The 13,507-nt window shown below is 37.2% G+C and overlaps 2 protein-coding genes across 4 annotated transcripts in view; one reads left to right on the top strand and one right to left on the bottom strand.

The window, feature by feature from the left end:
• LOC306849675 (A disintegrin and metalloproteinase with thrombospondin motifs 13-like) overlaps positions 1 to 12,962 on the top strand; it is a 27,957-nt gene extending 14,995 nt beyond the window's left edge. The window contains exons 16-31 of one of the 3 annotated variants that reach the window (XM_079384873.1): positions 310 to 430; positions 527 to 607; positions 1,503 to 1,684; positions 1,798 to 1,948; positions 2,241 to 2,370; positions 2,703 to 2,882; positions 4,033 to 4,228; positions 5,439 to 5,535; positions 5,621 to 5,750; positions 5,829 to 6,017; positions 7,232 to 7,436; positions 7,693 to 8,032; positions 8,414 to 8,560; positions 8,650 to 8,826; positions 10,946 to 11,127; positions 11,832 to 12,962. In XM_079384873.1, the coding sequence (XP_079240999.1) occupies positions 310 to 430; positions 527 to 607; positions 1,503 to 1,684; positions 1,798 to 1,948; positions 2,241 to 2,370; positions 2,703 to 2,882; positions 4,033 to 4,228; positions 5,439 to 5,535; positions 5,621 to 5,750; positions 5,829 to 6,017; positions 7,232 to 7,436; positions 7,693 to 8,032; positions 8,414 to 8,560; positions 8,650 to 8,826; positions 10,946 to 11,127; positions 11,832 to 12,005 (2,682 nt within the window). In that variant the 3' untranslated portion in view covers positions 12,006 to 12,962. Of the gene's footprint in view, positions 1 to 309; positions 431 to 526; positions 608 to 1,502; positions 1,685 to 1,797; positions 1,949 to 2,240; positions 2,371 to 2,702; positions 2,883 to 4,032; positions 4,229 to 5,435; positions 5,536 to 5,620; positions 5,751 to 5,828; positions 6,018 to 7,231; positions 7,437 to 7,692; positions 8,033 to 8,413; positions 8,561 to 8,649; positions 8,827 to 10,945; positions 11,128 to 11,831 lie in introns of all 3 variants that reach the window. The other 2 variants (XM_079384874.1, XM_079384872.1) reach the window with 2 other exon arrangements.
• Positions 12,188 to 13,507, bottom strand: part of LOC306849676 (carnitine O-acetyltransferase-like) — a 28,311-nt gene continuing 26,991 nt past the window's right edge. The window contains exon 14 of the mRNA XM_079384875.1: positions 12,188 to 13,507. Coding sequence (XP_079241001.1) covers positions 13,295 to 13,507 — 213 coding nt within the window. The 3' untranslated portion in view covers positions 12,188 to 13,294.

Below are 13,507 nucleotides of genomic sequence, written 5' to 3'. Positions count from 1 at the left end.
GTAATAAGTAAAGACTCTACAATATCCCTTAAAATGTTTAAACGTTTTTAAAAACTTTGTCTTAGCTTGCTAGAAATACTTGCTAGAAACTTTTTTTGAGCTTATAAAATATTTAAGCTCAAATCAATATTTTGTGTCCATTTATTTACTTATTTGGCAAGTTGACGTGTAATAAGTGTAATAATGTACATCCAGCAGATTATTACGTTCTCAACTCAAGTATGTTTTTGTCCACTTTTTGAGTAACATTGGACACAGTCCAATATTTAACATGTATAATTTCTCCATACTGTTTACTTCCCGGCTTAGCTTTTTGGCTGTGATGGAGTGATGCATTCTGGGAAGGTGGAGGATGTGTGTGGGGTGTGTGAGGGCAATGGCTCCACCTGTCAATTAATCTCAAACACCTATTCAGGCGGAGAGGCTGGAGGTAAGTAGCGGTCATTCTCAGACATATCCATCATTTGTCCAGTCATTTGCTTTCAAATATGAATAATAACCTCTTTCTGTCTGTTGTCTTTTCAAGAGTATGTCACATTCCTCAGCCTTCCTCTGAACGCCTCTCAGGTTCATGTGATTAACACGAAGCCGGTTTTTACACACCTTGGTGAGTATAGCTACATTCAACAGAATACAGTTGTCAGTCCTGTTAGAAGAACTAAATACTGTTTTTTAAACACAGTTTAGTATTGAAATTGTGTAGTATGGTGGAATAAGAGGGTTTTGGTTGTGTATCTTAGGGTGTAAATTTTTCTTGTTTGGTGCGGTTCGCTTTCACACTACCCTTTTTGCAAGTGAACAAGAAACTGTAAACAACACCACACGAGTGCTTAAGGTCATCCATTCATTGGTTCATCCATTCAACTGTACCAGAGTTCGTTTAGAAGTGGGCCGAGACCACCTCTTCAGCTGGGTCTCGGTACGGTTGTTCGGTCCTTCTTCTCACCAAGGCTGTATTTATTTGATCAAATACACAGTAAAATTTAAATATTGTGAAATATTATTACAATGTAAAATAACTTTTCTGTTTTAATATTTTTTAAAATGTAAATCAGTTCTGTGTTGTTAAAGCTGAATTTTCAGCATCATTACTGCAGTCTTCAGTGTCACATGATCCTTCAGAAATCATTCTAATGTGGAAACTCTGAAACATTTTTTTTCAGGAACCTCTGATGAATAGAAAGTTCAAAATAACATAAAAAATATTTTATAGATGACTTTACTATCACTTCTGATCAATTTAATGTGTCCTTGCTGGAAAAAAAGTATTAATTTCTAACAGAAGTCTTACTGGCCCCAAGCTGTGTAAGGGGTGCAAACCATGTAACCAACTCTTTTTTTTTAAATTCATTTGTTAAAAATCTGGACAATTTTAAATGCATCAGCCTGGAAGGATTGGCTTTTTTGTGCCATTTGTTACATTGACAGACATTCAAATTGTATCTGAGTACAGTATGCCCAAAGAAATAATCAAGAAAGAAATGTCCCTCTATTTCCTGCAGCGGTGTTATTAAATGATATATATGTGGTGTCTGGAAATGGAAGCCCAGGCCTGAGCATCACATACCCCTCACCTCTGGAGAAAAGCCCCATAATCTATAACCTGTACCTCACATCTGACCACCTGCCTCAAACTGAAGAGCTCACTATCTCTGGACCAGTCATAGACAAAATCCACATACAGGTCAGCAGTGTCTTTCTTTTTACTGGATCTTTGTTATTTGTGGCTTTTTTGAATGTTAATATTAAATAATCACTCATTTGTAATGAAAACTGTTTATTTGATCATTTTTTTAGGTGTTTCGGAAATACGGGCAAGAGTATGGAGACCTTACCACCCCAAACATCTCATACCAGTACTATTCATCTGAAGCTGTTTCAGCGGAGAGAGCTGCTAAAGGCAGACGGTCCACTGTCATCTCTGCCTGCTCAGTGACCTGCGGCACAGGTAACACAGCAGTGACAATCTGAGCACATCATGTTACGGTTTCATTAAGTTAATTTATCTCAACTGACCAAATTAAAACTTGGACCATGGGTTATCATTGGTAAAACTTGGTGTAGTTGCCATATTAATTATTTTTGCTCACAAAAACAGATGGAGAAACACACTAAAATACTTTTATACAATTATTTGTATGTACTGTTCTGTGCGGTTTCTTTTTTAACTTCTAACTTAATAGTCTCTAACTATTATATTATCTTGCCCAGTTTGAATTTGATTGCTCTCTCTGTTGTAGGTATCCAGAAAATCAGTCAGCACTGTGTGGATGTGCTCACACTTGAGCGTCTGGAAGATGAGCTCTGCAGTTCATCGCCTCAAGCACCCGATCAGCTGCAGCCCTGCTTCCAGCCCGACTGCCCACCCAGGTGCCTTTCAGTCTTTCACATTCATAGTTTGTCTCAGAGGAATCATTGGCCTTTCAAACATATCAGAACAATTCATAAACTACCAAAAGAATCTAACACCTTTTTTTTTTGAGTATAGCCAAATAGGAAACCACTCTGGTCCTGTCCAACGTCACCCACTTGATCTATTGACTTGAATGAGACGCATTTATGTTTCACAAGACTAATTATGATTGTTGCGTTATTGCCAAAAGTCAACATTTCATTATAAATAACATTATAACACTAAAGTGTGGACTACTGCAAGGGCTGAAGGTGTCATTTTGACAGGGTCTTTTGTGTGTGTGTTGTAGCTGGGAGGTGGGTGAGTTTGGACCCTGCAGCACCCCCTGTGGCGTGGGAGAGCAGGGGCGCTCTGTCACATGTGTTCAGAAGCAGGGTACAGTGAAAGTGAAGCTGCCTGACTCAGACTGTGCGCTTGACTCTAAACCACAAACCACTGAGACCTGCAACCCCCAAATCTGTCCTGCCAGGTAATGTACAAAAGTGTGTGAGAATTCAACAAATTAGCATGTTAGACAGGCTAAAGATGACACACTGCTCCAGGAGTGTGTGCACTTGGATGGGTTAAATGCAAAGCACAAATTCCGAGTATGGGTCACCATACTTGGCCACACGTCTCTTCACTTTAGTTTAAGTTGAAGTATTAAAATAACTAAAACCTAACAAAAACTGTATTAACATAAAAATCTTATTAAAAATTTGAAAAACACAACAAAATGACTTAAATCTTCAACGAAAACCAAAAATATAAAACTAAAATTCTAAATATAAAAAAAAATTAAGGGTATATCAATAATACTAAAATAGCACTGGTATCAGGTCAATTTAAATTTAAAGGGTTAGTTCATGCAAAAATGAAAATTCTGTCATTAATTGCTCGCCCTCATGTTGTTCCAAACCCATAAGACCTTAGTTCATCTTGGGAACACAAATGAAGATATTTTTGATAAAATCTGAGAGCTCTCTGACCCTCCATAGACAGCAACGCAACTGTAATGTTCCCAGGTCCAGATATGTAGCAAGGACATTGGTAAAATAGTCCATGTGACGTCAGTGGTTCAACCGTAATTTTACGAATCTACGAGAATAGTTTTTGTGCGCAAAGAAAACAATAATAACATAATTTATTAAAAAATTCTTCTCCCCGAGTTAATAAGCCTTTTCACACATACAGACTTTTCCGGAAAATTACCGGTAAAGTCGTTCCGGTAATTTTACGGCAATTTACTGGTATTACTGTGTGAAAGGGGCTAATGTCTTCCGCCATTTTGGAGAGTACCCCCAGAACGTAATCAGCGTTGTTTACGTTCAGCAAGCAAGTGTTGTCTACAGAACGTGAACAACGCTGATTACGTTGATTATGTTCTGGGTTACTCTCCAAAATGGCAGAAGACGGTTATAACTTTTGTTATTATTGTCAAAAATATCTTAATTTGTGTTGCGATGATGAACGAAGGTCTTACTGTTTTGGAGCGACATGAGGGTGAGTAATTAATGACAGAATTTTCATTTTTGGGTGAACTAACCCTTCACCTTAACATTGAATGTGATTATAACTGATTGCTGTTCATTCAGTGTCGTGTGTGTATATTCATGTGTGTTTGTGTGTGAGTGCTGTAGATGGCAGGTGTCTGAGCCAGGCAAGTGTTCGGCTGTGTGTGGACCCGGGGAGGCTCACAGAACAGTGTCCTGTGTCCGCTCCCATCTTGGATCTGATTCTGAGGTTGACCAAAACTTGTGCTCTGAACCCAAACCCCCAGAACACGTTCCCTGTGTGGTGGACGTTTGTCCCGTCGGCTGGGATTCCCAAAGAGAGGTACTGTGGTACTAAGTTTATTCAGCATGTATTATTGATTATATCAGAAAATAATGAAACAACGTCACACAAATAAGAGTGCTGCTGTAGTGAATATCAGCACACTTACAACAGATATTTAATATAACAGTTTATATTTTCAATATTGTAAATTAATAAGCCAATATAAAGTAATTTAGGTTTAAAAATCAGTAGGTAGTTTTACCTTAGTTGGCCAGTTAGTAGGTATATTATTCTTTGCCAACAAAAAGTGTTTCAAAAGAAGCCAAAGCATCAAGTTTTGCATGCCACCACGTAACATAAGGACTGGAACAGAGTCTTCTGTAATCAATCGCTACATATATTCTGTTCTCCGCTACCTAAGAGAGAACAATCCTGCTCAGAACAATGTGTCTTTCAAAAATTGACGGATTTGCTCTGCTCACATAGTCTGGTCTAGAATGCCAAAGACCTGCTAAATGATACAAACAATAAAGCATCTCAGTGCTGTTCTAACTCTAAATATAGTTTGAAGGGACACTTGGCCAATCAGATCAAAAGACTGAAACTAAGTGTTGAATAAAGTGAATTAGTAAAGACCTTAAATGTCTAGTAAAGACATGTTATATATTGTTTTCACTACTGTTCAAAAGTTTGGGGGAAGTAAGATTTTGAAATGGATACTTTTATTCAGCAAAGATGCATTAAACTGATCAAAAGTGACAGTAAAGAAAAGTTACAAAAGAGGATTTGTTTTCAAATAAATGCAGTTCTTTTGAACTTTATATTTATCAAAGAATCATGAAACCTATCACAAAAATATTAAACTGTTTTCAATACTGATGATAAGAAATGTTTCTTGAGCAGCAAATCAGTATTTTAGAATGATTTCTGAAGGATCATGCGACACTGACGACTGGAATAATGATGCTGAAAATACAGCTTTGCATCATAGAAATAAATTACATTTTACAATATATTAAAATAGAAAACAGTTCTTTTAAAGTGTAATAATATTTCACAATATTACTGTTTTTAGTGTATTTTTGATCAAATAAATTCAGCCTTGGTAAGCATTGAAAAAAACGTAACCCCAAACCTTTGAACAGTAATATAATCTATAATCTAATTATATACCTTATGTTGCTCCACCCCTTTTTAAGCACTGAGCTAGTTGTCTTCTGTCTCCGTGAAGTTAAGGTCATACGAATGTCATCTTAATATCCAGCAGATCCATACAGACTCCCGTGTAATGCCCCGCTCCAGAATGGTTCCGGTTTATGTTTGGAGTCCATTGATTGGCCAGTGTTCAAAGACCTGTGGGAACGGTAAGTGAGAACCGAATGCACGTACTGATATTTTGGCCAACACTTATTTGTGACTGTGTGTGCATCGTTTTGCATGCTTACGCAGGATCTCAGCAGGTTTGGTTCTCATGTGTGGATCACCAATCACGGCTAGAAGTCCCCGAGTTCCTTTGTGATCGTACCAGTAAACCAGAGATGTACACCCAGCCCTGTAGCCCATCAAAATGTCCTGCTACGTAAGCGCTGCTTAAACTCTACTTTCAGTTTCTAGACATACTTCTATACATTTATAAGCATGGTATCTTCTTTATCAGGTGGCGCTACATACAGGGCCCGTGCAGTATGTCTTGTGGAGGTGGTGTAGCGAAAAGAGTCCTGTACTGTTCCCAGAGGATGGAGGGAGGAGACGGAAACAGGGATCTGGTGGTGGGAGAATCTGCTTGTCAGTCTGTGGCCAGACCTTCAGAGGTAGTGGAGTGTAATACTGAAGCCTGTCCAGCCAGGTAAAGCTGTCAAACATTCCGAACACATTTCAGCCTTCTATCCTGAAAATTTTGTCTTCATTCCATCTTACTTCAGAATAAGTTGTACTAGGCTGCTTAGAATGCTGAATTTATAGTCCAATTACTCAACGATGCACACGAATTTGTAATGTTTTTTGCATGTTTTAATAGGCTAATAAATAGCAAAAATTGCCTGTTGTGGGGTGCGTTTCTCAAAAGCATCGTTAGCTAACCATGCTCGTTAGTTCCACTGAACTCTATTGATAACGACAGACAATAGATGCATTTGGGAAACGCACCCCTGATTGACTCAAAGACAGAAGGTGAAGAATCAGTGCTAAATGCAAATAATAAAGTGCAATTATAATCATACATACAGTAATATCAAAATATTTTTTAAATTTAGTCCCATTTAGCAACTATATTCACTATAGAGATTTTCGTATAATTTTATTTTTTAAATATATATATATATATATATATTTATATATACACACTTTTTTTTTTTTTTTAGTTTTCCAGGTTTAAATAAGATTTGCTAATTAAAATAATAAATACAATATCAGTTTATATCTTGATTGTTATTTGTTTTAGCTTATTTTAAATAATTTTAAGTCATCTTAAGGTCCCATGAAAGTGTGGTTGAGAACCACTTGGCTATGCAATTTAAATTAATTCAGTGATTAGAAAATGTTGTTCAATGTCCAGATTTGTTCATTTATGACAATTTTGTACAGTAAACATAATTTGCTATGTTGGGTCCAGGGTTATTTTAGTATAATTGATATTATATTATATTTTTAATAATTTTAGATTTTATTTTTACTTTTCAAAACAAAAAGTTTGAGTAATTTTGTTGTTATTGTAATTTTTTATTCATATTTTTAATGTCTGTATAGTTTTTAAGTTTTAGTTTTTATTTAGCTTTATTTCAATACTTCAATTCAAACTAAACAAATATTAGAAGTGAAAATTGAAACTAGCTGAAATAAACTAAGCCTAATGTTTATTTTATTTCAAGTAATGATTTCTTTTTTTTTCTTTTTTATTATTGTTTCAGTTTTAGTTAACAATAATAATAATCATGGTTGAGTCTCCACTTAATGTCCAGTGCCACTTAATGCCTATTGTCTTGAACCAAAAATAATTGATTTATATTATATCATATTATATTACTAGAGTGGGGGTTCTTAACTGATGAAATGATTGTGTAGGTGGCAGGCAGGAGAGCAGGGCGACTGTTCGGTGTCATGCGGGATTGGTGTAGCTGTCAGGAGTGTGCGGTGTGTTCAGTATGAAGGAGGTGTAGAGAGGGTTGTGGAGGAGGACCGGTGTGACCCTGGAAACAAGCCTCCAGTCACTGCACCATGCTTCACACAAGTCTGTTCTTTCCACTGGGTCGTGCATGAGTGGAGTGAGGTAAATGATCCAGACTACAGATGCTAACAACACAGCTGTTATCAAACAACCTCGAGTCACAGTTTAAAGTGAAAGTGACGTGATATACAGCCAAGTATGGTGACCCGTATTCGGAATTTGTGCTCTGCAATTAACCCATCCAAAGTACACACACATAGCAGTGAACACACACACACACCCGGAGCAGTTTATGGATGTATATTCCATAAAGTCAGTGCTTCTGCATTCCTCATTGTCTCTCTGTTCTCTAATGTAGTGTTCTGTCTCATGTGGTGATGGGATCCAGTCTCGGACCGTGTCCTGCATGGGCCCATCCAGCCTTCTCCCTGTCAGTCCCTTTCTTTGCCTTCACTTACCCAAACCGATCACCATCCAGGCCTGCTATAGTCCTGACTGTTCCTCAGCTCAGACCTCCACACCAGAGCCCAACAGCACTCAAATGCATTCAGAGCCCTGGAGAGAAGAGGGGACGCAGAGAACCACGCCAGCACCAGCTGTCAGAATGATGAAGATGAGAGAGAGTTTCTCAGCCATTGCACCTACAGTGGACATGATGAAAAGCACCATGAGCACAACTAAAGAACCACCACAGACCAGTTAGGTGGCAAGTGTCTGCTAGCTCCATATAAAACTGTCAGCCTTGATAACCTAATCAGTATCAAAATAGGGCACATTCCACAATTTAGTTTTTCATCATGAAATTAAATTCCTTAAATTGGGAATATTGGTGTTAAATGATAAAGAATGTCAACATAATGATTATAACTATATATTCATGATTTATAAATGAAATTCAGATATAACTATATTCATGATTTACATTTACATATTTTATGATTTAAAACTTTATATTCAGATTTAGTTTTATATATACAGAATTTAGTATCTTTTGGATTGTTATTTGAATAGATAGATGGATGAATGGAGGGATAAATGGAAAAAAGCAGTGAGGAGTAAGTCATCTTCTCTGGTTTCAGGTTTCTGTGGGCGACTTTTCCTTCAAGACTCAGGAACTATCGATCTGCGCAATGTCACTCAGACGAGGTGTATTTTTGCTATTGGCCGACCTCTTGATGAGGTTATTCAGATCAAAATCATATCCAGCACTCTTAACTGCCGGCAGAGTAAGTACTGAGCCTACATTTCTGACACACAAGAATCTAATGCAGTACTAGTATAGTGAATTGTGTGTGTGTTTGTGTGTAATCTTCAGAGGAGAATATCGCTCTGTATGACAGACTCATCCTGATGCGTCTCTGTGAGAGGATGACCGGTAAAACGCTGAAATCACGATCAAATGTCCTACTGGTGCGTCAGAGCCGCCTGACCCCTGGGAATGGAGTGCTGCTATTTTATCAGAGTGTAAAGAACAAAAAAAGCCACCATGGAGGTGTGTTATTATATATATATATTGGCATTACACTTGATCATTTTTAATGCATACTTGACTAAATACGTACATACAATATATTCATCAAATGAAATATAGAGCTTATTGTAAAGGGAAAATTCATCAACTAAAATTCTGTCATTTACTCACCCTTATGTCATAGTAAACCTGACTTTCTTTGTTGTGTAACACATTAGTAGATATACAGGTGCATCTCAGAAAATTAGAATATGGTGCAAAAGTAAATTATTTCTTGTAACTTATTTCAAAAAGTGAAACTTTCATATATTTTAGATTCATTACATGTAAAGTAAAACACTTCAAAAGTTTTTTTGTTTTAATTTTGATGATTAGAACTTACAGCCCATGAAAGTCAAAAATCAGTATCTCAAAATAATAAAAAAAGGATTTGCAAAACAGAAAAGTTCAAGTTCTTTAAAGTATGTTCATTTATGCACTCAATACTTTGTCAGGGCTCCTTTAGCACAAACTCCAGCATCAGTGAGGAGTGGCATGGAAGCGATCAGCCTGTGGCTCTGCTGAGGCACTATTGAGCCTTCAGCTCATCTGTATTGTTGGATCTTTCTCTTGAAAATATCTCATAGATTCAATATGGGGTTCAGGTCAGGCATGTTGGCTGGCCAATCAAGCACAGTGATATCATGGTCAGCAAACCACTTGGAAGTGTTTTTGGCACAGTGTGCAGGTACTAATGTCCTGCTGGAAAATGAAATCAGCATCTCCATAAAGCTTGTCAGCAGATGGAAGCATAAAGTGCTCCAAAATCTCCTGGTAGACGGCTGCATTGACTCTGGACTTGATAAAACACAATGGACCAACACCAGCAGATGTCATGGCACCCCAAATCACTGACTGTGGAAACTTCAAACTGGACTTCAAGCAGCTTGGATTCTGTGCCTCTCCAGTCTTCCTCCAGACATTGATCTCCAAATGAAATGCAAAATTTACTTTCATCTGAAAAGAGGACTTTGGACCACTGAGCAACAGTCCAGTTCTTTTTCTCCACAGCCCAGGTAAGATGCTCCTGACCTTGTCTCTGGTTCAGAAGTGGCTTGGTAGCCCTTTTCCTGAAGACGTCTGAGCGTGGTGACTCTTGATGCACTGACTCCAGCTTCAGTCCACTCCTTGTGAAGCTCTCCCAAGTGTTTGAATCGGCTTTGCTTGACAGTATTCTCAAGCTTGCGGTCATCCCTGTTGCTTGTGCACCCCTTTCAGTAATGACCCTCTGTGACTTACCCTCTTTGTGGAGGGCGTCAGTGTTCATCTTCTGGATCATTGCCAAGTCAGCAGTCTTCTCCATTATTGTGGTTTCAAAGAACAAGAGATACCCAGAATTTATACTGTAGGGATGGTCATTAATTGAAACTCAAATGTAAATTTTCTAATATTTTGAGATACTGATTTTTGACATTCATGAACTGTAAGCTCTAATAATCAAAATTAAAACAAAAATTCCTTTTTCACCATATTAAAATTTTCTGAGATGCACCTGTACTTTTGTACTGTTCAAAAGTTTGAGGATAGTACAATTTTTTTTTTTTTTGAAAGAAAGTAATATCTTTATTCAGCAAGGACTCATTAAATTGATTAAAATTGACAGTTAAAATGTAAGAATAACTGCTTTCAAGATAACAATGATCAGAATTTCTTAAGCAGCAAATCAGGATATTAGAATGATTTCTGAAGGATCATGTGACACTGAAGACTGGAGTAATGATGCTGAAAATTCAGCTTTAACTCACATGAATAAATTACATTTTAAAACATTAAATTAGAAATAAGTTATTTTAAATTAGAATAATATTGAACAATATTACGGTTTTTACTGTATTTTTGATCAAATAAATTTAACCTTGGTGAGCACAAGAGACTTTTTCCAAAAACATTGAAAAAAATCATTTGACTGGTAGTGTATCTGGCAGAATCTTCAAATTGTTCTTTTACATTCAACAAAAGTTGTTCAACAGAACAGAGAAAGTCATACGGGTTTGGCAAGACATAAGGTGAGCAAATGATGACAGAATTTTCATTATAGGGTGCAATTAGGCAAAATGAACTAATCTGAAAGGATATAACATAGCATGTATCTTCCTCCAAGAGTGTGACGTTCAGCTGTTCTCTCCGTCTGGACTCATTGAGAATCCGATCAAGAGCGCAGTCATCGCCGCCTCTTACACTCAGAGCTGTCGCGTGTTCATCGACGCTCCGCCTGCTTTCAGGATTCAGATCAGAGCACTTTCTGTGCTCAACAACACCAATGCAAACTCCACATACATACTGGTAAGTCACTGTTCATCCATCCTTTATATAAACAAACACTATCATTCCAAAGTTTCAGTTTTTTTGAAAGAATAGTTTTTCAGCAAGGACTTAACATTTATAATTTTTCACCAAAACATTAAGCAACACAACTGTTTCTTGAGCAGCAAATCAGTATATTAGAATGATTTCTGAAGGATCATGTGACACTGAAGACTGGAGTAATGATGCTGAAAATTCAGCTATGCATCTCAGGAATAAATTACATTTGAAATTATATTACAATAGAAAACAGTTATTTTAAATTGTTAAAATATTTTATGGTATTACTGTTTTTTGATCAAACAACAGCAGCCTTAGTGAGAATCAGAGACGTCTTTAAAAAAAAAAAAAAAATACCCAAAACCTTTGAACGTTAGTGCCCAATATAAGCATAATCATTTATCTGACAAAGGAGGAGGGTTTACACTAAATGAAACTCAAGCGGTTAGTGTTCATAAAACATTAAAATCAGATATTTGAGATTAATCAATAAAAAGCCATTGATGACGGACTGTGTTTTGTGAGTCATTTACATTAGACACTGAGCCAGCGCATAGTAAAAATAAGAAGTTGTGCAAGCACAAGGTTTGGTACACATTGTGGATGTAAATGATTCCCCATGGGTTGAACATAAACACATGTTTATGCTATGATTCTCTAATGTTTTCTTTTTGCTTACCCAGATTCGCGATGTGGATGCCTTGAAGACGACCATCTTCAGAGGGACTCGGCTCTTCCTGTGGAGCTCCTCAGGAAGCAGGGCTGAAGTGGAATTCCATGGGGAATATCAGCAAATCAAGGGCACGTTCAGGGCCGAGTATTCATACATTAACCCTTCTGAAGACCAACCAGTGTAGTCTGTAAGAGAGCTTCTAGTCCATGAAGAGCCATGGACCATTTAAAATTCATCCTAGTTCAAATTTAGCCAATTTAGCACAACTGAATCAGAACTGAAGATAGGATATAATAACTGTATATCAAAGATATCATATAATCACATCACTTTTTTCATATTTAAAAACAAAAATCATACAATTTACTGTTTATAAGTGCTTCTGTATATTTATTGTAATGAGAACGAGTTATGTAAACTGACAATAATGTGTCAAGTCTACTGCTAATCTAACAGCACAAAATAAATAACAATCCTAATATCGCTCTGATATTTTACTGATTTAGAAAAGTCCATACGGCTCTGAGTTTAGAGAAACAGTCCAACTTACCATTTGTGAAACTACCGTATAATTTTTAAAAGTATACTTTATTTTTTACGCGTACGCGTAGCATGCGTGAACACAGGAACTCATCATTAGAGACATTGATCCTTGTCCAGTGTCGTAAAAAGTCTTAAACTTGAGTTTCGAGGATCTTTTAATCCCCTCACACAACTGTTTGTTAATATGGGTGTATATTGTTTTTACCATCTTCAGCAGTTTGTTGTCATCGTTCTTGTTCTGTCTCCTCCATTTCTTTTCTGATTGCAAAACAGGCCCAGGCCAATTAGTGCAAAAAAACCAAACAAAAAAACGGACTGCACTTGTACAGTATAAACGAACTGTGCTGAAGCTGAAATTCGTGTCACTGTACACATACCCTTGTGTACATTTAAAAAAACTGTATACTTTGGGTTTAACATGATATGGCACTCAAGAGCCTTCTCACACTTACCATTTTTACAGTTGAAACTGAAATGAAAACAGAATGAGTGTCTTTATGGCTGTCTTTATGTCCGTAGTCACTTTACTGAAAGCTGAAGTGCGTATTTTCTGTGCCTCTAAATACCCTGCGAAAATAAAGACTGTTTTCAAACTGGTTTTCTGAGGTCCAACAGTTGGAGATAGTCCAGCCTCAAACTCATGCTATTGAGTCAGGCTTGTCAGGTTGCTCAAACAAACAAATCAAAGTTTTAAAAGCACCACATAGTCACAATGTTTACACTTTGCAAAGGAATCAACCTAAGAATGCTGTTCTTAGTTATTTATAGTCTGCATAATGAAACAAATCACATGCATGACCTTAAAGATATGGAATACCAATATAAGGCAAATATATGTAAGGTTAATGACACCGAAAGTGGTAAAAGCCTCCAGTCTGTGTTTCAGGGCTTCTGCGAGGGTTTCTTTTGCCATTGATGAAGTGCTGTCACTCACTGGGTCTTAGACACCTGCTCCAGAAGAGTCTTCATGTCCAGAAGCGAGTCCTCTAGAAACTGTGACAGTTTCGTGGCGTTTGTCTCCTCGCAGCTGTTGAAGGCAGTCACAGCGAAGTTGATATGGTCATCCATGGGGTTGTAGCAGACACCGTAACCATCAGGAACCATGGGTCCAAAACACATAACACAATCTGTCTTTGATCCGAC

The sequence above is a fragment of the Barbus barbus genome (assembly GCF_936440315.1).
Source record: "Barbus barbus genome assembly, chromosome: 29".
NCBI lineage: Eukaryota > Metazoa > Chordata > Actinopteri > Cypriniformes > Cyprinidae > Barbus > Barbus barbus.
This window is presented reverse-complemented; position numbering and strand designations above follow the sequence as displayed.